This window comes from Paroedura picta, chromosome 11, assembly GCF_049243985.1.
Source record: "Paroedura picta isolate Pp20150507F chromosome 11, Ppicta_v3.0, whole genome shotgun sequence".
NCBI lineage: Eukaryota > Metazoa > Chordata > Lepidosauria > Squamata > Gekkonidae > Paroedura > Paroedura picta.
This window is the reverse complement of record NC_135379.1, coordinates 19,632,768-19,657,137: the sequence shown is the minus strand read 5'-3', so window position 1 is coordinate 19,657,137 and position 24,370 is coordinate 19,632,768. Positions and strand designations below refer to the sequence as shown.

General features: G+C 44.8%; 1 protein-coding gene across 1 annotated transcript in view; it reads right to left on the bottom strand.

Moving 5' to 3' along the window:
- Positions 1-21,333, bottom strand: part of CDK14 (cyclin dependent kinase 14) — a 268,798-nt gene extending 247,465 nt beyond the window's left edge. The window contains exons 1-2 of the mRNA XM_077302545.1: positions 20,760-21,333; positions 10,165-10,196 (exon numbers count right to left, since the gene is read on the bottom strand). Of these exons, the coding sequence (XP_077158660.1) occupies positions 10,165-10,196; positions 20,760-20,865 (138 nt within the window). The 5' untranslated portion in view covers positions 20,866-21,333. The remainder of the gene's footprint in view (positions 1-10,164; positions 10,197-20,759) is intronic.
- Between the last annotated feature and the right edge of the window lie 3,037 nt (positions 21,334-24,370).

The following is a 24,370-nucleotide window of genomic DNA, read 5'->3' as shown; positions in this document are numbered from 1 at the left end:
AACTGTTATCCTTCAGTTTTGACTGTTCAACATGGAGAAGGGAACTTGCAAGGCTGACAATTAACCACGTTTATGCCCAAAGTGAACCAATTGAGATTTTTTGGTGACCTTTGAACTGAATCCTGGAAAAAGAACATCTTAGCGAAACTTGAATGTAAATTGAGAAAGCACCCCCAAAGTCTAGATAGGAGAGGAAATGGCCTTTGTATTTTGTGCAAGTATTTTGTGTAATAATGCTTCATATGTCCCCACTAAAAACTGTCACATTTTATTGCTGCTGTAGGGGATTACATTTGATATACCCAAATTGAAATATTTGTATCCATTCAGATAAGAGGAAGAGCTGGAGTCTCAATACCTTCCTCTCCCTTGTGAATAGGCACCCTTTTGAAGTACGTGGGGCTGAGAGAGCTCTAAGAAAACTGTGACTGGCCCAAGATTACCTAGCAGGCTTCATGTGGAGGAGGAGTGGAGAATCAAACCCGGTTCTCCAGATTAGAGTCTGCCACTCTTAACCACAACATCACACTGGTTCTCATGTTACAGTCCTGTTATCCTTTCGCTCACCACCCTCTCTGATCTCGAGGGGGCCTTTATAACTCAGAAGTCACACCAGACCAGTTCAAAAGGTTTCTTGCAGTCTTTAGAGTAGGAAAGAAATAGAATCTGAAGACAGAAAACAAATTCAGTAGGAAAGTGTATTCATATAGTCATATAATCACAATAGATAGGTCTACTGGAATATCTGGTTAAACCTCATAACACCAAAATAATTAAACTGTTTAGTTATGTGTTATCATAGCATATTAAATGTCACCAAAATTATTTACATTTAAACTTAAATCATCTATTATTCTTATTTAATTTATACATCCCTCCCCATACAGGCTCAGGGCTGTGCACATTCAAAACATTTGAAATCACATCTTCCATTAAAAACAATTCAGCTGTGTCATGTTGCATATGTCTACATTAAACATAGGTACTATCATTATCTAGTGTTGCAGACCGTCTTATGCAAGTATTTCCATACTAAAAAATCTAGTGAAACCTTGTCTTTAATCATTCCAAATAAAGGGGGGAGGGATCATGCAAGAATTGTTAAAGTGTTTTTTAAATGTTTTTAGTGGGAATTTACAAAAATTCCCAATATTTCTCTTAGAAAAAAATTGAAAGAAGTCCTTTTATGTTATACTTCTTGAGTGAGAAGAACCAACCAACTTTTCCTCCAGTGAAAAAGGGAGGAAGGGTTCCTTTCTAATCAAGAAGGCTAAGTTTGGGATCCAGCATAAAAAGAAAAGCTATTTGGAATGTGGGCCGTAGAAAGGATGGCAAAGGTGACGTCAACTGAGCAATCTGGCTGGATTGGGCTTTCAGTGTGGTAATTTGTCCCCTGCCCCTGTGCCTTTTCAAGAGCCAAAACAGCTGTGGAGTGATTTGGTACTTGATGAGACATGGGGTGGGGAAGTGCCATAGTCTGCTGCTCAAAGTTCAGTCAGAACTGGGCCCTTGCAGCATTTCTCAATGGAATTGACAGCAGCCCCTCCCTCATGTTGGCCAGGAGGACACTATCTGGTGTGTATATGTGTGTTGGCCAATGCTCTTTTGTTCTAGCGCCTGCTTCACCTTAACTTTGGAGTGCTGGCTAAAATAACTAGCTTTTTTCAGATACATTTTGGTTAATACGTTATTGTGGAATTTTGATAGCCCCTGTGCATGAGGAAGCGTATTGGAAAAACTGGCTGTACCAAAGCTCAGTTTGAATATTTTTTGCTTGCAATGTATCGTTAATGTGAAAGACTAGGTGACTTCTGTCTTTTTAAGCACAAATATTTCTCCACAAGCGATGGAAGGAACGGTGCTTGGCAAAAACAAGTGCTTTTAGCTGGAAATACTTTTACTTTTTAATGGAATGTTATAATCAAAATTTCAGTGTATTCCCTACCTCTGAGTGGTCTGAAGATCAAGAGATCTAATACATCCTAGCTTATTCTTGTATAAGAGAGTCAACATAGTACAACTTTTGTCTTACTCTACAATCTTATCACAACAAATATAGGCACCAATATGGAAAATCTGTCTCTGAAAGGGAGGAAATGTCAGAAAAACAAACATCATCTTAACTTTCTCCTTTAACCGTAAGGGGCTTGATTACTTTATGCTATCAAGCAATGCTTGCTGTTCTTATGGACACATGCATATTGTATGTATGTGCTGTGGGAAGGCTGGACTTATTTTGCTCAGTATGTATGTGCACATGCTATGTAACTAATTTCTTCCCCTCCAGTTATAATATAGGTATTAACTGGCTTTCCTCCAACAGATCAAGGAAAAAGTCATCAAGATGGAAGTTTTATAAAAAGTAGGTTAACTACAGTGAACCCCCATAAAATTGATCATAATAAATTTGCACCAGTTTTTAGGCATGAACAATCTTAATAGTAGTCCATGCATGGCAAGAGTTTAATCTTCTGGTCAGTAGTTGTCCATGGCTTAATATCACATCATAAACTGCATGGCTGAGTGGGGATTTGGTCAGTCCAAGATGCACACAAACAGGACAGAAAACCCTCCTGTGTCTCCAGCACCAGCATAAAGATTCTATGGCATATCATGGATAACTGGAGAGGCAACAACTGGGGCATCACTCAGTAAAACAGGCCAGGCCCAGGCCAAATCTTGTCCCCTTCCTGTCCTACCACAACACACCTCTCAGCAAGTGCAGTCCTTCTAGATATGGCCAATACTCTATGATTACTACCAAGATTAGTGTTAGCTGCCTTGCAGGGTGGAGCGTATAGGCACCAGCTGTCCCTAAGTCAATGCCCTTAGGCTTTCTTTATAAATAGTCATTCCAGAAGGAGATTTATACATTTCTATATTTATAAATAGAAAGAGCATACTGATAAGAGATCACGCCAAGGGGTGATGGGCACTCTTCCCATACCCAACTATTCTCCATCACCCCTCTTACTGCTTTATCTCTCTACCACAGAATATTAAAGTTCTATAGTATAGTAGTGTTTTCTCCAGGTGGTCAAAGCAGCCTTGGTCACTTAATGCAGGTCACCTGAGCAACAAGTATCAGCTATTGCTGGTCAGGCTGCCCTGCTCTTTCCCAGCTAGTTGTAAATCCAGAAGATTCAAGCCGTACACATAAGGATACTACATAGATCTTTTTTGAAGTGATGTTCCCTGTACCACCCAGCCTTGAGCAGGAAAAGAAAATCAGCCTGGAAGGACTAGCTTATTTATTATGGTTATTTATTTATTATTTACATCCCACTTTGCCCCCTCCTCACAACCACCACACATTATCAGATGTTCCCTTTTTAGAGGACATGTCCTCTTTTTGTATGCTCATCTCCTGTTGGACTCTTTTTTTAAAAAATGATGAAAATGTCATCTTTTAGAGTTGTAAGGTTAAGAGTATTCCTAGTTAGTAGGCATTATCACAGCTTAAATAGTTGGGTGTTTAAAATGAGATTTGTCATAATTATCCCATATTTCAAGTAGTGAATCTAGAACTATGTCCTCTCTTTTGCTTATCGAAACATGGTAACCCTGCATAACATTAACTTAGAGTTGCGAAACTGAGGAATTGCTTAGCCTTTCTCCTGTGAAAAGCTAAACATACATGAAATTTAAAATGTCAAGCAAATGATTACTGACCGTTTCAGAGCTTTTTAAGTGAAATAATCGCCCAAAGAAAAAAGAAATACTCAGGGACCCAGTGAGTTACAAGTCACTTCAAAGACATACGCTATTTCAAGGGGGGTGGGGGAGTGGGAATCAGAAGGAAAAAAGAGAGTTCTTTGGCTTCTAAACTAGTCTATGTATAGACAGATGAACATTATATGGCAGGAAAAAACCTGAAGTCGTTTAGTAGCAGTAGACATAGTAATATCACATAAATGGCCTTGGCTATTATGACTGCTGGAAAAAGTTGTTAGTCTGTTGACCTATATATTCAATGATAAAAAAGGCAACTGACAACCTCATTCTATAAAGCATGCCTTTTACATGCACAGCAAGAACTATGTTCCTTTAGTGAATGTCTTCACCACCCTTTTGCTCCCCCAAGTTACTTCTTTTAGGATTTCCCACAATCCCCCATTTTCTGTTTTCATCCCAAAATTACTAGGAAATATCTGGTGTCCAAAAGAAGAAGGGGGTGGGGGGAAAGCAATTATCTTTGTCTTTCAGTTTACATAAATGTTTTAAATAACTGCTTAGCATTTTGCTGGTTTTATATAAAGCCACAAAAATAGGCAGAGCTCTAGTCCTTTTACTGCCGACCCTTTGAAAGACACATAAGTGGGTCAAGGAGAAGCACACCCAATATACAGAATCATATTCCACGATAACATCCAAGAGTCCTTAAAAAAAAAAAAGCAAGCTCTCAAAACTTCTACAAGTTGAAGCTATTTGAAGACAACAGATTGCTGGGAAAAAAGGAGGCATCCGTAACGGAAACCATTTTAGCTTTCCATAGTGAAATGCTGGCAGTCCAGCTGTTCAAACAAGAAAAGGTCACAGTATTTTGTGTCCCAATGGGAATAATATAACTCATACAGTGAATTTCTTATAAGCATCTGGGCACACACACCCTCGAAAATTTTCCATCACAATATTCTTAATGCCTACATACTGAATCCCGCACATTCGACATTAACTTGGCAATGATGCCTATGATCCATATCAACTAAGCAGCTTCTCACTGTGCTTCCTTCCATATGCAGTTACAAAAAAGCTTTGATTTGCTTGTGTTTTCCTAGGATATTATTATTCTGATAAATGTCTGCTCAGAATTCACCTCGCACTATCCTTTTTTTTACACTGAATGTATTTTAATAACCCCACTCATCATTTTTAAAATTGGCCAACAATATTACAAGTGATATCATAGTCACTTGCAAGCTACCTGATGCAAAGTTATATTATCATTGTTTTATATTCTAATATGGGGGTTGTCAACCCCCGGTCCGTAGCTCGCTTCCGGGCCGCGTAGGCCTCGGTGACGGGTGGCCACGCCTGCCTCAACCCCCCCCCCCGCAGAAAGAAGCTCACCAGGCTAATTCACACACGTCTGACATGTACAGATCACACACACTTTAGCAACAAACTTTTAGTTTATAGTATTAGTTCAATATATGAACTGTTACTTACCACTACAACAACATGTACCCCCTTTAAAAACTCAGTGTACCATCAATACAGTCAGTGCTTCCTTTGTACTTCCTAAAAAGTCCATTCTGTCCTCAAGACGAAAATTGAAAAATACTGTGTGAGGCTGACACACCACTTGCCCAAACTCTAGTCTAATTTCTGGCTCAACCTTTCCTTTGGTTTTAAGCTGGCTCTACCCTTGCCCTCCCTCTGCTTTTTATCATTCTTCTTTCCCTGGCACTGTACGCTGCAGATCCCTTTGCACTCTTTTCATTTTCAGCTTTCTGGTACAGTCTCTATATAGTTATCCCAGCACATGGGGCCATAAGAATGACCTCCTTTTTACTGATGAAGCATTGTTCATGTGTAAAAATCAATAGCTTGCTATATAAAGCACAGAAATAGCAAAAGAAAAAATTATTATGGCCTATCTTCCCTTCCACTGGAGGGTTAGCAAAATAACTGCTTTCTCAGTACAATATACAGGTCTCTGCAACTGTCCCCACCGGCAGAACTTTAAAAATAAAGCAATATAAATGGGAACTAGTAAGAGAGAGTCCAAAGGCACAGAACAAGGAATGGCTTAAACCAGCTGTCCCCAACCCCCAGTCCGGGGACTGGGACCAGTCCATGGATCAGTCGGTACTGGGCCGCGGCTCCTCCTCGTCTGCTTCCCCGGCTGCTGCCTCGCCACTCTGCCGCTGGCTCACCTGGTCTCCAGCGGCTGCCATGGCTGGGGCTCCCCTTTGGCATGGCACTGCACAGCTGCTACTGGCAGCGCCCCCCAGTGGGCAGCGGGGAAATCAGGGGCGCCGGCAGGAAAGCAAGTGGAGCAGGGGCTCAGGCGGCGGCGACGTCCCTCAGCAAAAAACTACCCCCTCCCCGGGCCTCAGTAAAATTGTCAAGCGTTGGCCGGTCTCCAGTGATAAGAAGGTTGGGGACCACTGGCTTAAACTACTAACATTTCAAATCTGTACCTACATCTTGCTGAACACTGTGATATCATGCTACAACAATCACTAAAAGAGTCTTAGTTTCCCCACAGAAAAATCAAGTTGCATAATGCAACAATCACACAGTGCCACCAAGATGGATCCGTACCCAAGATGGCGCCTGTATTTCTGTCCATCCTATTGTGGGGAGGGGTGGGGAGGAGAAGGCTTTTCACTGATGGAGGAGTCCGGTCTATGACACTGGGTTGGAAAGAATATATGCAGAAAGACACATTGAGCATCTGCCTCCCACGTAGTGAGGCATGCCCCATTCAAGGAGGTTAGTCGCTGGTGCAGAGATCACACTCTGGGATCACACTCTGGTTCAGAAAGCAGAGGCTTAATTAAACTTTACAAGTAGAACAATCCAGCCTTCGCATTTCAGCTAAATCATCTATGAGACCTCGGCACTAAGCTGGAAAGAGAATTTACCTTACTTAAGCATCCCCCCAGCTAATAGCAGCCCATGTCAAAGTCACCTGCAGCATGACCCGTTTTGCACTGAAGGAGCAGGTTTCATGCTACATGAAGATTTTAGTCTTCAATGCTATGCGCTGCCTAAGCTTTAAAAAAAAAAAACAGCGGCTGGAAATCATGCTGATGCAAGAGATGATGTGTAGTTTCTAGGAGGTAAGCTGACAGCCAGATTTGAACCGGCTCTTGCCTTACATTCTTCCTAGCCACTTACATATCATTCACCTTTGCTCAGTTTTCACCCCAGCCATGACCCTGGCTTTACACAATACACAGTTCTTTCAGCATCAGGATAACAATGGCCAACCTGAACAAGGTTATTGTTGGGATCACCAAGAACACGCTGCCGGGCTTAAGATAACGATGACACAAGCTACTATCTGCATTGAAACAAAGCAGGCAGGACTGAAACTATAACATCCTTGAGCCACATCTTTCTTAAGCCAAGACAGTCATTAGATTTAACATATTTTGGAGTCTCCTTTAAATATGTACAGGAAAGAAAAAAAGAGTTTTGTAAAACATCTTTTCTCACAGGGGTAGTCAACCTGCGGTCCTCCAGATGTTCATTGACTACAATTCCCATGAGCCATGCCAATGTTTGCTGGCAGGGACTCATGGGAATTGTTGTCCATGAACATCTGGAGGACCACAGGTTGACTAACCCCTGATCTAGGCCATTCCCACCAATTTTTACAGAGTGAACATTGGGAAATACGAAATATTTTCAGTTTTGACAAGGTTTTACTCACTCAAAATGTGTAGTATTAAAAAATGTTATGTAGCACGCTGTAGAACATTAGGTAATTCCTGTGCATACTATGGTCCAATGGTACCCCATGTGATGCCCGCTGTGTTTCCTGACCCACTGGCTTGTTCCTTAAAGTAGACTTGATTTTATTGGAACAGGAAAAGCTTCAGAGTTGCATAAGACCCATTGTTTGGTTTCTAGGGAGGGGGCATTTAACACCAGGTGCCTCCATCATGGAATCACCCAACGTTTCGTCCAGGGGCAGTCAAACTGCGGCCCTCCAGATGTTCATGGACTACAATTCCCATGAGCCCCTGCCATCGAACGCTGTCCATGGACATCTGGAGGGCCACAGTTTGACTATTACATGTTACCAAACTTTAAAAAGTGCCCACGGGTTTGGCATACCTGAGTGTCCCTGCTTCTAGACCTATGCAGAATGATGTCAAGGTTACATTTACTACTCAAATGTGAATAATCTGGCAAGACTGCTAGGGTTCCCCTAGTGACTGAAACGGTTTCAGCTCAAACAAGACATAGGATAGGATGCAGCAGTCTGCAGCTCGTTCACTCATTCCAACGCTGAAAAATATTTCCTGGACTTTTTTTCCCCAAGTGACTGAGTCACTGTTTATGGGGTTTTTAATGGGGAATTTTAATGCTTTTAATGTATTTATTTGTATTGAAATATTGTGAACCACCGCAAGCCAGGTTCTGAGAGTGGAGGTCATACAAATAACAACAACAACAACAACAACAACAGCTTTCTTATATTTCCCAGTTTTTCCTTGGAAAAATATCTGGGGCGGGGGGGGGGGTTTACATCACTGTATTGACAGCATTTTAGCTTCATCCGGAGATCAAAAACAAATATGCAAACAGACAAAATGTATAAGGTGACAGGCTAACAGGATTTATGTCTAGAATTTGTAGAATTCATGAGCCCAGTTTTAAGGAAATGGTTACAGTGTTTCTACTATGTCATTTCCAATAATATCTCAAAGTGACTTGCATAGATCAAGAACCGAACATAGAGATACTCATTGATTTTTTATTACCTCTGGTTACCTTCCATTTCAAGAGCACTGTAATGTTCTTCCTTAACCTTCCCAATTCACACTGCCCCCAACTATTGCTTCTGTTTCAACATTTTCAATGTACAGAAACTCAGGAATGAAAACCGTGAAACAGAGAGGGTCAAAATTGCCTTGTCTAAACCAATTCTTCTGGTTTTTCAAAGCCTGGCCTTTGGGATCATTACACACCTGCTGCCAATCCACCCCACTGCTACTTTCAGGAGCAAAATGAGTAAAAGAGACAAAGTTAACACTTTGTTGGGCTGTGTTTCCACAAAATCAAGTTACCAGTGAGCCCAACAGTGACCTCAGAGCTTATTCTGCCTCGCAGTGTTTAGCAGAAGCAGTGACTAAAGGAACCAGCAGGCTTATCCCCAAGTAAGGGGAATGGCACTGGCACAATGGAAGAATCTCTGTTTTACATGCAGAAGGTCCTAGGTTCAATCCCCAGCATCCCCAGTTTTTAAAGGCAGTAGATGACGAAAAAGACCTCCATTTGAGACCCTGGAGAGCTGCTGCCAGTCTGAATAGACAAAATGACCTTGATAGGCTGATAGTCTGATTCAGTATAAGGCAGCTTCATATGTTGTGTGTCTTCCTTGTACGCTCCATTCGGCTAGAAAGAAATGTAGTCTTCATGCTTTCAAATTGAATACGTGGTAACATAGAATACTGGGAACAGCAGCATTCATTTTGGTTTTGTTAACTGTTTTAGCTTGTCTCCAGGGCACTGTTCCTGATTACCACGGCCAGAAGCCACATAGAAATATACCTGTATGAAGAGACTAAATATATTTCAAAGAAACAAATAAATGAGATATTATTGCCTCTCCCCTCTAGGCATGTGTAGAGAACTCTTTGGCAAAATTATTAGACTAATCTGATCTTGTGTCTAAAATAGGCATAGAAACCATGGATGCAAAGACAGAACTAAGAACATACAATTTTGGACCTATACCCATCATCCCATCACTGTCAGACTTATTTTCTTCCTTTAGGTACAACTTGTTTGGCTATGTTGTATTTCCAGAAAAGCACAATTTCCCCAGAATTCTTCACCCGGCTGAATGTTAAGCAGAAACAGAGGGGGGGAATGTTGAAAGAGCCCCAAAGTCTGCAGTTTGTAGTTTTCTTAAAATGGCGACAAGGAGGGGTTCGGGTTTAATGAGGTCACATATTGCTAGATGCAAATGGGACTCCAGGCTACATTCCCTCCTTTGAAAATGGCAAAACCCCACAGTTCATCAGGATTCTTATCATTTCTACCAGGAGATGCAGCATAATGCACAGAATAAAGTGGCCAGACAGAATGCAACCTCAGGTGGGCACCCTGGCCCACAGCTGATCACTTTTAGTGGCACAAAACTGTTCTGTCATCAAACGGCACGGTATCCTGGAACCGGTTGTCCAGATCTCATACCAACAAGATAAATCTATTATTTAATACCAAGTCACCAAACACCAGCGTATGGATTACATGTGTATGTTTTCTACAGAAGTGACTAAGCTTAAAAGACTAAGGATACTCTATTGGTACAGGACACTGGTTTGGAAAAGCACTTCATAAACATCTGTCTCATCCTATATGGAAACCAATGCACAAAGTCAGCTGAGAAAGTCAGAGATACAGAACATCTCCCAAATGACACCATGTCAGACGTCCCCATAGCTTTTAGTAGTAAAATTTAGCCATTTCACTCACCTCGTCGAAGCCATTATCGTCTTTCTTCAAGGCTTTAAAATAAAAGAGAAGACAGGAAAAGTTATTTGCAATGTATTAATAAGTTGCTGATTGCTAAGATACAAAGTTAGAGAAAGTATTTCTGTGTATTTATAAAGCATTAGCTTTTTTTGAATTGCTTCAGTTTTTAATATGGGTACTTGAATTTTGGTTTGAATGACCAAAAATAAAGATTTTTTAAAACATTAACATTTGTAATAAATTCTACAAATATCAAGAAGATGCACAAGAAACAAAGTCCAAGAATATATAAATATTTTTCACTAATATCTAACACACTAATCAACTATCCTCACGCGTTGCTTTCATTGTTTGACTCTACTCCATTTTATCCTCACAACAAACCTTTGCAGTAGGTTAGGTGAAGTGTGTGTGACTGGCCTAAGGTCACAGAGAGAGCTTCCATGACAGAGCAGGGATTCAAATCAGCGTCCCCCAGATCCTACTCTGGTATTCTAAGTGAACATTCACATACTTACAGGAGATTCCGAGTAAACTGGCAGCTATTACATAAAGGCCTCATCACACAAAGAAAATTCAGAGAGTTCCCAGTTCACACCCGATGCCAAACAAACAATTCCAAAAGAACACACTGTTCAAGGTGGGGTCCTATATAGGCAAAGTACCACCTGTAATTTCTTCCTGTCCTTCCCAGTCACTCAAGTGATTCAAGGACAGAAGAATTATGGCCTACAATGATGGATGGCCATTTGTGACAAGAAGAGCACCGCATCCTGTGAAGAAGAGAGATGTTAAGGAGGATGATAGCAAATCAAGGGTGAGCTTCAACCGTTGGAGGGGGATTACCATAGGGAGCCAGAACAAGAAAAATAAAAACAGTGCAGAATTAACGTTATGTTTGTTGTCACTAGATTATGTAAACTGCCCTGAGCCTTATGGGAGGGCGGTATAGAAATTAAAGAGAATGAATGAATGAATGAATGAATGAATGAATGAATGAATGAATGAATGAATGAATGAATGAATGAATGAATGAATGAATGAATGAATGAATGAATGAATGAATGAATGTGGTGGTTGTTAGCCACTGAATCATATCCAACTTTTGGCAATCCCATGGCACAGCTGTTGCCACAATCCCCAATTCCACACCGCTTCCCTCAGCCGTGCAATGTTCTGGCCGATGTCCATCCCGATCACGTCCAACCACCATGTTCTTTGTTGGCCTGGTTTTCTTTTTTCACTGACCAGTCCTAGCATAATTGCTTTGATAATTGATACGGCCAATGTAAGAGAGCTGGAGTTTTGTGATTTTCAGCAAGGTTAAAAAGGTAAAGGTAAAGGTATCCCCTGTGCAAGCACCGGGACATGTCTGACCCTTGGGGTGACGCCCTCTAGCTTTTTCATGGCAGACTCAATACGGGGTGGTTTGCCAGTGCCTTCCCGAGTCATTACCGTTTACCCCCCAGCGAGCTGGGTACTCATTTTACCGACCTCGGAAGGATGGAAGGCTGAGTCAACCTTGAGCCGGCTGCTGGGATCGAACTCCCAGCCTCATGGGCAGACCTTTCAGACTGCATTTCTGCTGCCTTACCACTCTGTGTCACAAGAGGCTCTTCAGCAAGGTTACACTGTTCTAAATCCACTGAAGTCCATTTGGAACTCTGTTTAGGACTGCACTGCAAGCCTATCATGCTGTCTTGGCCTCAAATACAGAGATAAATAGCATGACCCACGCGAACTTCGAATTTCCTGACAAGTTGGTAAAAGCTATTTCAAGAACACTATCCACCACAGGGACCAAAGGCTGCCTGGGAGCAACTCTCTCCAAGTCTCACACCTAGAATGTTTATTGTAACTAGTGTTATCAGCTTCATAGCCGGAGCACTAAACCAGCTGGACAATTCTGCTGGCAAGGCCTGGGTTTTAAACTACAAAATTATCAAAAAGCTTCTCTTTCCTGCTGCACGGACAGCAACTCAGGGCAGCTTTTTCCACGGAAACTCAGCTTACAGCTTTATTATTGAGGAGGCAAAGAGAAAACCCGTGTGATATGAGCACGGGAGAAGAACAGGAATGAAACGGCAAATAGCAATAATTCCATATCCGCTTTGCACCAGCTGAATTAAATTCAAGGACAGAAAAAGTACTGAAGGTTCCATTGAGGCAGCCTTCCTCAACCTTTTTACCACTGAGGAGCCCTAGAAGCATTCATTAGGTTTCGAGAAACCCCGGAAGTGATGTCAGCAGGCCACACTTCCCTGCAATGACCCCCGAAGTCACGTGTCACCAAGTGACATCCAACGGCCTACTCCATGGGCCTGGGAAAAGGACCGGGGCAGGCATCCATTGCCCTGTCTCTGTCAAGATAAAATAAAAGTATTTACTTCTCTGGACTCCAGTCGCTATCATGTGCAACGAGCCTCGGCCAGCAAGGATTTTTATGACCCTTTCCAGGCCCATCACTGGCCGAGTGAGCTGACATATCCATAGATACCACCCAGTAATGTTTTTAATTTTTTATAAAATATATTTAAAAATTAACTCCCACCCAATCGAGGAAACCTTCTGTGGCTGCCAAGAAACCCCAATATTTTCATGAAAAAAGTCTGCACTAAGGGGTAACAATCACTCCATTGTAAGAGTTCTGGTGTTGGCACAAGACCCTTACATACACTGAACAATTGCAAAAGCATAAACCCAGAGGAGTTGCTTTTTGTGTACATGCTTCAGCTTTCTTTGGTGCCATCCATCCGGCAGGTGGTCACTCTAGTTCTACAGAGCCCCATTGTTACCACAGTGAAGCCATACAATTGGTAACCATGCCATGAAGACAGGTGGTAGCCTGCACAGCAAAGTCCCCTCGTCAGGACCCCCTGCACATTTAAATCTAGCTGATGAAGCTGCAGATTAGTTCAGAATTGCCACAACAAAAAGCCCTGCTTGCAGAAAGCTAGCATGTAAAACATAAGCATAGTATTAGGGCCTCCCTAGCAATCCATAAGAAGCAGAAACCTTTCTTGAAACACTCCTCCTCCTTATCTAGATCTGCTTCTGATTTTCAGAGGTTCTCTACAGCTAGTCATGTGGTTTATAAATATGTGTCATTGTCATAGGATGATCCACTGAGATGTAAATATTTGCTCCACACATGGAATTTGGCTTTGCTCCCAAGAACATTTTTCCTTTTTGCATCAGAGATAACTCCTTACACTTAGATTGCAAAGGAATTATTTACTCAAGCTTTACACTCAAGTTTTGTTTTTTGTTTTTTAAACTTTCAAGAGCCTGGTTTGTGGAACAGTGCTAGATCAGGTATTATGCACACCGTTTTGCCGATGGGTCTAACATTAACAAGTTCACCAAGCATATAATAAACAGAGGCATGGTATAGTACCCTGCCATTAATTCATGCATCAACCACATTTAGAATAGTTTTTACAGCACTGGAGTTTCCAACAGGAAAAAAAAAAGTAGGACGTTATAAAGGGAAAGGTGAGCCAAATGTAGGAAGTGCCTGTTCCCTACAATGAATGGCAGTATCTTTCCTATGATCTGGTATTTAAAGATTCGACTTCCATTAAAAACAAAACAAAACTAGATGGGTGTAGAAAGAAAACATCCCTGATGAAAGAGTCCTGCAAAATTAACATAGCAAAAATGAGCAAGAAGTTTCCTGCAATACTAGAAGGGGCTCTTGAATCACCTGTGTGACTGGAAAGGAAGAAGAAGGAGGCAATGCTTGCTTATGTATGACGATACCTTTTGCAGCATTTGCATTCTTCTGGAATCACTGGCCAAATGATATTATGTAAGACAGGGGTAGTCAAACTGCGGCCCTCTAGGTGTCCATGGACTACAATTCCCAGGAGCCCCCTGCCAGCATTCGCAGGCAGGGGGCTCCTGGGAATTGTAGTCCATGGACATCTGGAGGGCCACAGTTTGATTACCCCTGATGTAAGAGCTGAGGTTTGGTAAAAGCAATACTACCTACCTGTTTCCACACACTTTTAACTCATCTCTAAGTGGCTTAGGGCAATGGTTCTCAACCTTCCCTTTAATACAGTGCCTCATGTTGTGGTGACCCCCAACCATAAAATTATGCAAGTGTTCTTTCACAGAAATTAAACCGAAACTGACCAATGGCATGAAGGTCCATTGTTCATGATTGTATATAAATTGGGTTTTTTTCGGGGTTTCTCAGTTCAGCTCTGCCTCCTGTCCCACTCTATTCCGCTGCTCCAGACAGACGAACGCTCTATCTTGATCTATCCTGCAAGGCTGTTGTGTGGATGCCCCCCCCCAGCTAAATTGCTCACCCTACCACAACCCCAGGTTGAGAACCACTGGCTTAGGGTCAAAAGCTGCCCCTCCCATATTGCTTGCCAGCTAAAATCTCTCTCAGAAGCCCTGTACTCTGTGCCCCCACCTAAGAACTGAGGCAGGTGGAGACCAGAGATGGGGCTTTTCAACAGTGGCACCTCACCTGTTGAACACCCTTCCCCCTGAGGCTCACCTGGCACCTTATGTACTCTGTTAAGCACCATGGCAAAATGTTTCTATCCAGGCATTTAGTTTAGGGTTTTATCTTTTTACATCACTTTTATAGTCAGTTTTTATCTTAGGACTTATTTTATAGGATTCCCTTTAAGCCGCTCCATGTTTTGTGCTTCTTTATGCTCTGGCTTGGTTTTTTTCTCCTGTCAACAATTTGACTGTTTTATTATGTTTTATTTTGTAAGTTGCACCAAGCACTCTCTCTGGAGAGGTGGCAAGAAAAAAAGTCCTTAAACAAGTCCTTTTTCAAGCAATTAATAATTAAAAGGAGAACTTCCTGATGCGAGAAAAGTCCGGCTTGGACATTTTGCCTCCTTTCACTTTTGATTGCTTACAAAAATCAAGGGATCGCTCCAGGCAGAAAATGACATTCCACGGGCACTTCTGTCAGTTGGCTTTAAAAGGGACATGCACATTTGCATACATTACTTCCAGGGCCCCTCAGACCTTCCAAATCATGGCACACAGACCCTCCCAAGGTTTGCTCTTCAAAACAGCCCCCCAAATCAATAATTATCAAGTCTCACCACCAACTAGTACAGTATAAAGACATGCATTCTCTACAGGTAAATAGGTCCCTTGTTGACTTAATTTGGCAGTTTCAGGAGGTTCTTGTACCATCCCAAACAGGGCATTATTGAAAGAGGAGTTTCGATTGTCAGTGACTTGTGTCAGTGACTTTGACTAACATGAGGTTCTGTCTTATATTTTATCTGAATCTGAAGGAGCCCCATACACGTACACCGAGCAAGCCCAATATGTGTTTTTTTTTCATTTAGGCATGCCTTTCCCATAACTGCTGCTAGCATAAGAACAATCTTACCAGTTGGATCTCAGAATAGTCAGCCGGACATCTCTGGGAGGCCTGCAAGGAGAACTACCAACCTCCTCCATTGTTGTCACCCAGGTGCTGGCGTCCCATGGCCTCACTGCCTGAGGTTCCCTTGAGAATAACAGGTATCAATCGACCTCTCTGCTTCGCATTTGTCTAGGGCAGGGGTAGTCAACCTGTGGTCCTCCAGATGTCCATGGACTACAATTCCCACGAACCCCTGCCAGCAAATGCTGGCAGGGGTTTGTGGGAATTGTAGTCCATGGACATCTGGAGGACCACAGGTTGTCTACCCCTGGTACTGAAGTCTCCCTCCCTTCCAGAGCCCTACTGGGCAGAAGCAAGTGTTAGTATCTTTTTAAAAAAGTACAGCGATCAACATGAGATCTAGGAAAGTATCTCCTAAAAGTCTTCTGAGTAAATGTGTGGAAACCTACAAATGCTAAAATTATTACGCAGACGGGGGAACAAGCACTACTGACAAAGCCCTTTACAGCATAGCTTGAGTAATTCAAAGTCCCTAGCAGTTGCCTGCAGCCTTTCCAAGTCCTGGAGAGAGGGGGAGGCCATCTGCAGAGTTCTTCCACCACCACCCCTAATCTAGCACCCATTGTATTCCTGAATGCAATGGGCTTGGCTCCTAGAAACATTATAAGCCTTGACTTCCTAAAACTTATTGATAAAGCCCCTCAGACTTTTGAGTACTTCTGAAGTCAAGAGATAAGAAAATGTATTATCTTGTGGGAATTGGTTGAATTATCAGGGGCTAGGAACAAGAGTAAATAGCTCTCACAATGGAAACAAGCAAACAAGCCATGGGGTCTCACAGAAATCTGCTATTGGGAATGGCAGAATTTAGTTTGTTCACAAATGGTCTGGAATTGGGGGGAAACAATTATGGGCCTAAGTTTCATTTCCAGGACGGGTGGATACCGTAGTGATTGTTTTCAAACTGGATGATGCTACAATAGAAGAGAGTCATTGTACAAACTGAAGTATGCAGGGGTCATGAAGATGCTAACATTACATGTTATTTTTAAAAAATTACAGTCATGCAGCAGTGGTGAGCTCCTCCTCACTGGTAGTTTTTAAGCAGTGGCTGGATGTCTTAGGCTGATCCTGCGTTGAGCAGGATGTTGGACTTGAGAGCCTGTACAGCCCCTTCCAACTCTATGGTTCTATGAATTATTTATGATAAACAGAACTTTTTCACCTTTTCCCAAAATATTGGAACTCAGTGCCCAAAACATTGACTTGGGGTGGGGAAAAAAATACTTCTTCACACAACAAACTGTGGAACTCAGTGCGACAAGAGTTAGCAATTGTTACTTTGGTGGACTTTGTTACTTTGGTGGACTTACAGATTACTGAAGAACCTCTATATTCAGACTGAGGCAGAACGCCTCTCCAAGCCAGCACCAGGCTCTACTTGTGCCTGTCTGAGAGGCATCTAGTTAGCTACTGAGTAATAGGATGCTGGATGAGATGGACTCTGGGTCTGATCCAACAGGGCTGCTCTTATGTTCCTATGCCCTCTTGAAGTAATTTATAGTACAGGCCAAATCATACCTTCTGCCATAAATTAATGATTCATTGTGCAGAGACGCACTTCCTTTTGTCTATTTTGGATTTACTACCAGTGTATTTTATCCAATGACCCAAGCTTATTAATGGAGCGAAAAATTCTCTGCTCACTCACTCATTCAATGCATCATCTAACAAACCTCTATCCTGTCTGCCAATGGCCAACTTTTCTCTAGACTAAAAAAAAAAAGACTGTAGCATTCTATACTATGATTGAGCTTGTTGATATACTTACAACATGTACTTTTTAAAACAAATTTCGTCATTTGCCAACTGCGCAAACCAGGGGGGAAAAAATGAATGGAAAAAAAATTTCAGTGGAAAAAAGTTTTGGCCCAAAGAAGCAGTAACAAACATTCCAAGCTAGATAAAATGTGACCGCCTATTTTAGGAAAAGCAGAAACAAACAAAGCTGTTTATTGATATCCAAACTTTGGATGTGGGCAGTTAGGACACGCTTCACATCAGCACGAGCTAGGCAGCACGGCACAGATGAAAGATGAGAGCTTGACAAGCGACTAGGCAGTATGGTGCAATGGTGAGAACTAGGACGGGAGTGACCCAGGCTCAAATCCCCACTCAGCTGCAGAGGACCAAACAATTCTGCTTTCTCTAGATAAAACAGAAGAAAAACTTGCTTTTTACTACTCAAAGGAGTTCCAAAGCAGCTTACAATCATCTATCCTTCCTCTTCCAACAACAGACACCCTGTGAGGTAGGTGAGCCCTGCCTCAAAACAAGAAAAAGAAAAGCTCTCAGCTAAAAGATATATGGGATAAGCCAAAAGTTGACTTACTACTTTATAACACTGGCTCAGACAAAAAATCATTGCTCTACTGGTTTGGAATGTTTCCTGCTGCAGTATGCTTTTTTTTTTTTAATAATAAGTATCAAACTGAGAATCAAACCTGTTCACTTTTGCCTTAGGATTTAATGGGATTTCAAGGCTGGACTCCTGGCAACTAAGGTACACTTTGTTGTTGCTGCCCTTTCCCTCCCCAATCTTTAACTGTCAGGCTTGGGTCCCGAGAGCATTGTTGCTCTTTGCTATCTGTCTCTTTCACTAGAAGAGCAGTTTCCTTAAACGTACAGAGAACGCCATGCATATGCATAGCAAGGGTGAAAAGCCTGCTGCTAAGTGTCTTAAAGGTTAACAAAATCTGTGGCTTTCATAGCTCATTGTCATCATCATAATCAGTATAAACCTTATATTTTTCCAAAGGACAACTCACCCACTACCTGATTGGCTCCCCTGGTAGTTTAGACCCAATTGGGAAGAAGCCCTCAGCCAGAAAGGGCTAATAAGGAATCAGCTCTCCATCCCCCAACTTCCTGCAGGCCTCAGAACTTGTTGAGTGGAAGAGGAGCCGGCCCCAGTAAGTTGCTCTGGCCTGGAACGTGGAGGGGGGAGCAAGCCTTCTCCTGGGGCCAGATGCACGCAAAACTGCCTGCCTGCACCCCCTTCCTTGCCTCTTCCTGCTGCTTCCCCCAGCCATTCATTCTCTCCCCCATCCCTCCCTTTTTTCCTAACTTCCTTCATTCCTCTCTATTTTCTCTTTTTTCTAACTTCCTTTCTGCCTTTTTCTTCTGCAACCTAGTGAACTCCTGGTTGCACCAGGCTTTCCCCCAGGTTCCAGATAAGGTGCTACTGGACTCTTGCTCACTACTAAATTCATTCAGAAGTAAATTCTCCAGACTTCCAAGGGGACTATCCTCCCTAGCAAATACGCTTAGAATCAGAGCTCCACACTGCATTCCAACACATAAGAAAGTCCTTTTGGAATCACTGCGATATATCTGGAACTAAAGACATGAATTCTAGGAAATGCTCGGAACTGGGCAATGAAAGCAGGAAACTGGTGCCTTATTTGCTTGCAGACAAGTAGCACACACCCTCCCTTTACTCCAGACATCTGTAGTTACTAAAAGTTAGAGGTACAAGACTAGGATTTCCGGGGAGGGGAGGAGAGAAGAACACTCATAAGATTTGACAGAACAGACCATTCATAGCAACCAAAATCTGAACAGTTTGTGGCTTTACTATTTCTGCACGACTTTGGCTGAGGAACGAAACACACAGTTTCAGAAACAAAAGGAGAGCTGAGTGCATTTGTTCTGCATTGTGGATGAGCCAGCAAGCCCTTTGTGAGACAGCTGGGCAGCAGAACTACAGATTTTGGGCCATATTAACCAAGGCCCTCAAAGAAAGGGGGAGGGGATGGGGAGAAGAGAGGGGGAGACGTCCAAAGTTAGCCTAGCTGGCATATTCTGACCAAAGTCCAAATTCCAAGGATGGTTTCCTCTTACCACTGAACCATCTTGGGAGCCTCAAAGCTTATTCCTACTCCATCAGCGGAGGAGTTAAAAGGCATTTTTTCCAACTTTATCACAACTGCTATGGAACAGGATCACTGTTGCCCAAACAAGAGAAATCCCTCCTAGGGCAAGTCTCCCAAAGGTGAATGTATCTGAGCTACAAAGCCACTCTGCAAAATAACTTCCAATGCTGCTGCTCATTGAATGCACTTAAAGGTAAAGGTAAAGGTATCCCCTGTGCAAGCACCGAGTCATGTCTGACCCTTGGGGTGACGCCCTCTAGCGTTTTCATGGCAGACTCAATACGGGGTGGTTTGCCAGTGCCTTCCCCAGTCATGACCGTTTACCCCCCAGCAGCAAGCTGGGTACTCATTTTACCGACCTCGGAAGGATGGAAGGCTGAGTCAACCTTGAGCCGGCTGCTGGGATCGAACTCCCAACCTCATGAGCAAAGCTTTCAGGCGGCTGCCTTACCACTCTGCGCCACAAGAGGCTCTGAATGCACTTAGTAGCAGGCTAATATTTATGACTCATTTCTTCTCAGAATACATGGCCCTAACTGCCAGCTCCATAAGGCTGCTATACACAAAGATGCACTCAGAAACTCTTATTGTGCCCCAGCTCAAGGAAGGCAGCTGCCTCTAACTGGACACTCAGTAATAGACAAGAGTTACAATTGCCGTGCTGCACCCAACCCATTCCTGGGTATGACATGGAAGCAGAATTGCCACCACTTCCAATGAGGTGTTATGGGAGGGGAGGGGTAGATCGTACAGGTAGATCGTACCTGTGCTGATCTAAAGCTGATGAGAACTCATGCCCTGCTCAGGGCGCTAAACTAGGAGTAGTCCAACTGCGGCCCTCCAGATGTCCGTGGACTACAATTCCCATGAGCCCCTGCCAGCGAACGCTGGCAGGGGCTCATGGGAATTGTAGTCCACGGACATCTGGAGGGCCGCAGTTGGACTACCCCTGCGCTGAACGCACGGAAGAAGCCCCCTTAAGCCCAGCAAGCCACGGCGAACTCCAGGTTCGCAAGCATGGGCTCGGAATGCAGCAGGCGAACCTTCACATTCATCCAGATGTTGCGTGCTGCGCAAAGAAAGCCGCTCCGGGGGAGCCACGCGCAATAAGCCACGCGGAGCCCCTGGCCCTTCTCAGCCCGTTAACTCGAGTGGGGTCAGGCGAGCAGCTCGGCAGCAGTTGCCCCGCGCGGCGGAGGGAAGGGGGCTCGGGCGCAAGGAAGGCTCCGCCCCGCCTCGCCTCGCCCCGGACCGTCCCCCGCGCCCCTCGCCCGCCGGCTCACCGATTCGGCCGAAACTCTCCGACAAAGTCCGCCGCAACTTTTTCATCCTGCTGAGCCGCTTCTCGGCCGCGGCGGCGGCGGGCTGCGAGTCGAGCAGGTCACACATCTGGCGGCGGCGGCGTCCCGGGTCCGCTCCCACAGCCGGCCTCCGCGGCGCGCTCCCCCTGGGGCTGGCGACTCCCCCGAGGGGCTTCTCTACGTGGTGCCGGGAGCCGCCGCCGTCACCGGCGCAGCCTTCCCCGCGCCCATCGTCCCCTGGAAGCGGGCTCCCCCCTCGGCAGACAATGAGGGGCGGAGGGAAGGAGGGGAAGGGGCTTCTCCCGCGAGGAGACGGGGCTGAGGGGGGGGGGGAGAAGGAGGACGTCGAGGAGGGGAAACGCGGGCAGAGCGGAGGGCAGGCAGGCGGCCCGCGAGCGGAGAAAGAGCGCGGGAAGGACTGAGGAGGAGCGCGCGCGCCCCAGGGCCGGGAAGGAGGGGAAAGTCCTGCCAGGAGAGGCAAAGCCAGCCCCGGCCAACGCTGCCGCCTGCCCGCCCGCCCGCTGGTGCAGGAGAGACAGCTGCTCCGGCCGCCGAGCCAAGCGCCTCTTCTGGCTGGCCCGCCCGCCCCCGGCGGAGGCTTCCAGGCCGCCCACGCCCCGCCCCCTCTCCCCCCATTGGCCCGGGCCGGGGACGCCGGCTCGCCGGGGAGTTCCTGCACGCCACCCCCGCCCGCCCGCTTCCCAGAGTCGTTCCCCGCCCCGTCCTCGCGCGCAGACTTGGGGGGCCAGCCCCCGCGCCCCCCACCCCTGAGGGATGCCGGCCACGGCCAAGGAGCCTGAGCCAGTCCGCTGCCCGCGGGGGGAGCCCCGCTTTGGACTGGTCGGGGCTTCCTTTGGAGCCCGACGGCACGCCCGCCTCTCCCCTGCCGGGGACCCCAAGCAGCTTGCCGGAACGCCCGAGCAAGCTTCCCTGGATGCCAGCCTAGTTTGGGGTTGCCTGCTGGGCTGGGAAGTATTTGGAGGCTTTGGAGGTGGAACTGGGAGGGGGTGGGATTGGACGCAGGGAGGTAACTTAGTGGAGTCCCCCTCCAAAGCAAACGTTTCCTTCAGGGCAGGGGTAGTCAACCTGTGGTCCTCCAGATGTTCATGGACTGCAATTCCCATGAGCCCCTGCCAGTGTTTGCTGGCCTGATCTCTTTATTCTGGCAATGAGCTATAATTCCAAGGGACTCCCCCCGGGTTCACCTGGAGGTTGGCACCCCTAGCCTGAGACTCAGACGCCAGCGTTTGGCACACTAACCGCCATACAACAGCACTGCCCTGACCTGCACAGTTGCTGTGCTCATTTGGACCTCTCCTGGATGTAGGAACTAGTGCGTAGAATCTTGAGTCGCCAGTAAAACAATCTAATGTTTTCTAATGAAGCAACAATATGACTCTGCACAAGCTTCTCCATTTTAGATTAACAAAACATATATTACTTAACTTCCGCTTCCAGGTTTTGTTTTTCATGTAACACTGAGGTCAGTGTTTATGTAAGAGAAGCTTGGCTAATATTTCTTCCCCTTCCCCCTCCCAAAAAAAGAAGTGCAAGTATACACAAGCAATGTTGAATTTTAACACAGTAATTAGGCAAGGTGAATTCCCAAGGATGTCGTGCACTGAGAGAAAAGGTGCCTGCAGAGAGATGGTCGGATTTCAATATCTCAACATTGGACTTACTCAAATGTGTATTACAAATTATGCCTTTGTAAGCAAAATTATGTTAAAGATTTATTATTACGTGGAATAAAATGAAAAATTAAGACATACTACCAGACCTTTTCCATACTGCCCCAGTGTTGTAAATTATAATTTAGCTGTTTTATAGCAGTTCAAGTGTTCAAAGCATTGTGTCTTACCTGTACTACAAACCTGTAAAGGAGGTCTATAGTATCTCCAGAATACAGATGAAGGGCCAATGTTTTTGGAATCATAGCTCACACCAGACCACTGGTAAATTTATGGCTGGAATGAGATTTGAATTGGAGACCTTCAACTCATAACTCATGTTCTATACATTAGCTTCCTGGAACATATGCTAGATCCCATGAATTTTTTGTCTTACAGGATTCTATACTTTTAAATTAGACATCTATCACTAACACCAATTTTGCATAGTACACAACATGTATTGAACAGTAGCTGCAATCTACTGTTCATTAATTCCACGACAGCATTGTCAAAATGAATAAAAATGCTCTAGCACAGTGGTCCCCAACCCCCGGTCCAGGGACCGGTGCCGGTCCATGGATCAATTGGTACCGGGCCGAAGGCTCCTCCTCGTCCTCCTCCCCAGCTGCTGCCTTGGGGGTTGCCCTGCCACTCTGCTGCCGGCTCACCTTTGGTGCTCTCCAGTGGCCGCCATGGCTGGGGCTGCCACTCGGCGTGGCAGTGCGCAGCTGCTGCTGGCAGTGCCCCCCACCAGGCAGCGGGAAGTCAGTGGCACTGGTGGGAAAGCAAGTGGAGCAGGGGCTCAGGCAGCGGCAGCAACGTACCTCGGCAAAAGTCTACCCCCCCCCCCCGCTGGGCCTCAGTAAAATTGTCAAGCGTTGACCGGTCCCCAGTGATAAAAAGGTTGGGGACCACTGCTCTAGCACAAGCAAGTTGCAGACTGGGAACTTGCACAAAGGCCTACGGAGGAGGCATCTCTTAGCAAAACCAGTGTTCTTGAACATCTTTCCCAGTTCCTAGACTGAGTCCTTGGACAACATACCAGGAACATCACTGGCCTGGCAGAGTTTCTGGCCATTATACGCAAAACAGAGCTGGTTTCACTGCCTCTGGAAGCCAGGATGCAGGCACAGGCAGTGCAAAGGAATGTCTTTGTAATGAAGCCTGAGATTCTTGTATCAGGTGAAAGAGAGCACAGGTAAGCACTTTGTCCCTTAGTCTACCTGCCCTTGCAGCAGACATCTGCAGGCTCAACGAGCTGTGGTCAAATAAACTGGCAGAGCAACATGACGACCTTAACATTGTCCAGACCCAAAGGAACGCTTATACAATTTTCCATGTATTCAAACATCTATTCCCTTACCAGCTTGTGATCTTCCAGCATGACACACCATTAATGTACTCTACTAGCCCAGTGCCAGCTAAGGAGAAAACTTTTGCCGTTCAGAAGGAGCTATAAAGAACCCAGCTGCTCTCTGTGTGCTTTCCCATAGGACACAGATGGTATTGCTAATACGGATTCTGTTATTGGACAGAGCAGAAGGCCCGTTTTGGAACCCTGCATCCGGCACCAGGTCAAAACAGCACAAAATCTAAAGGATTTTGCACTGCAAAAGATTGCACTGTTGAAAAAAAGGGAAGATCAGGGAAAACTATGCCCAATGTAAGGATGCACTCAACGGCATAGTGTTTTTTGGCAAAACCCATCTGAGAACTCAGGAAGCCACCTCTACAGCTACTTATGCTCATGGTGATGTGAACACCATTGAATTGAGTGAGAGTGTGTGTGTGTAAGAGTGAACAGGATGGCCTGTGCAACTTCCAACTCTGATTCTCTCTTCCCCAACAATTGCTGCAGGATAGCTAAGTGAAATTTATCCAGATGTATGACTCCCCCCTGCTTTCTCCACAGCTGCCAGA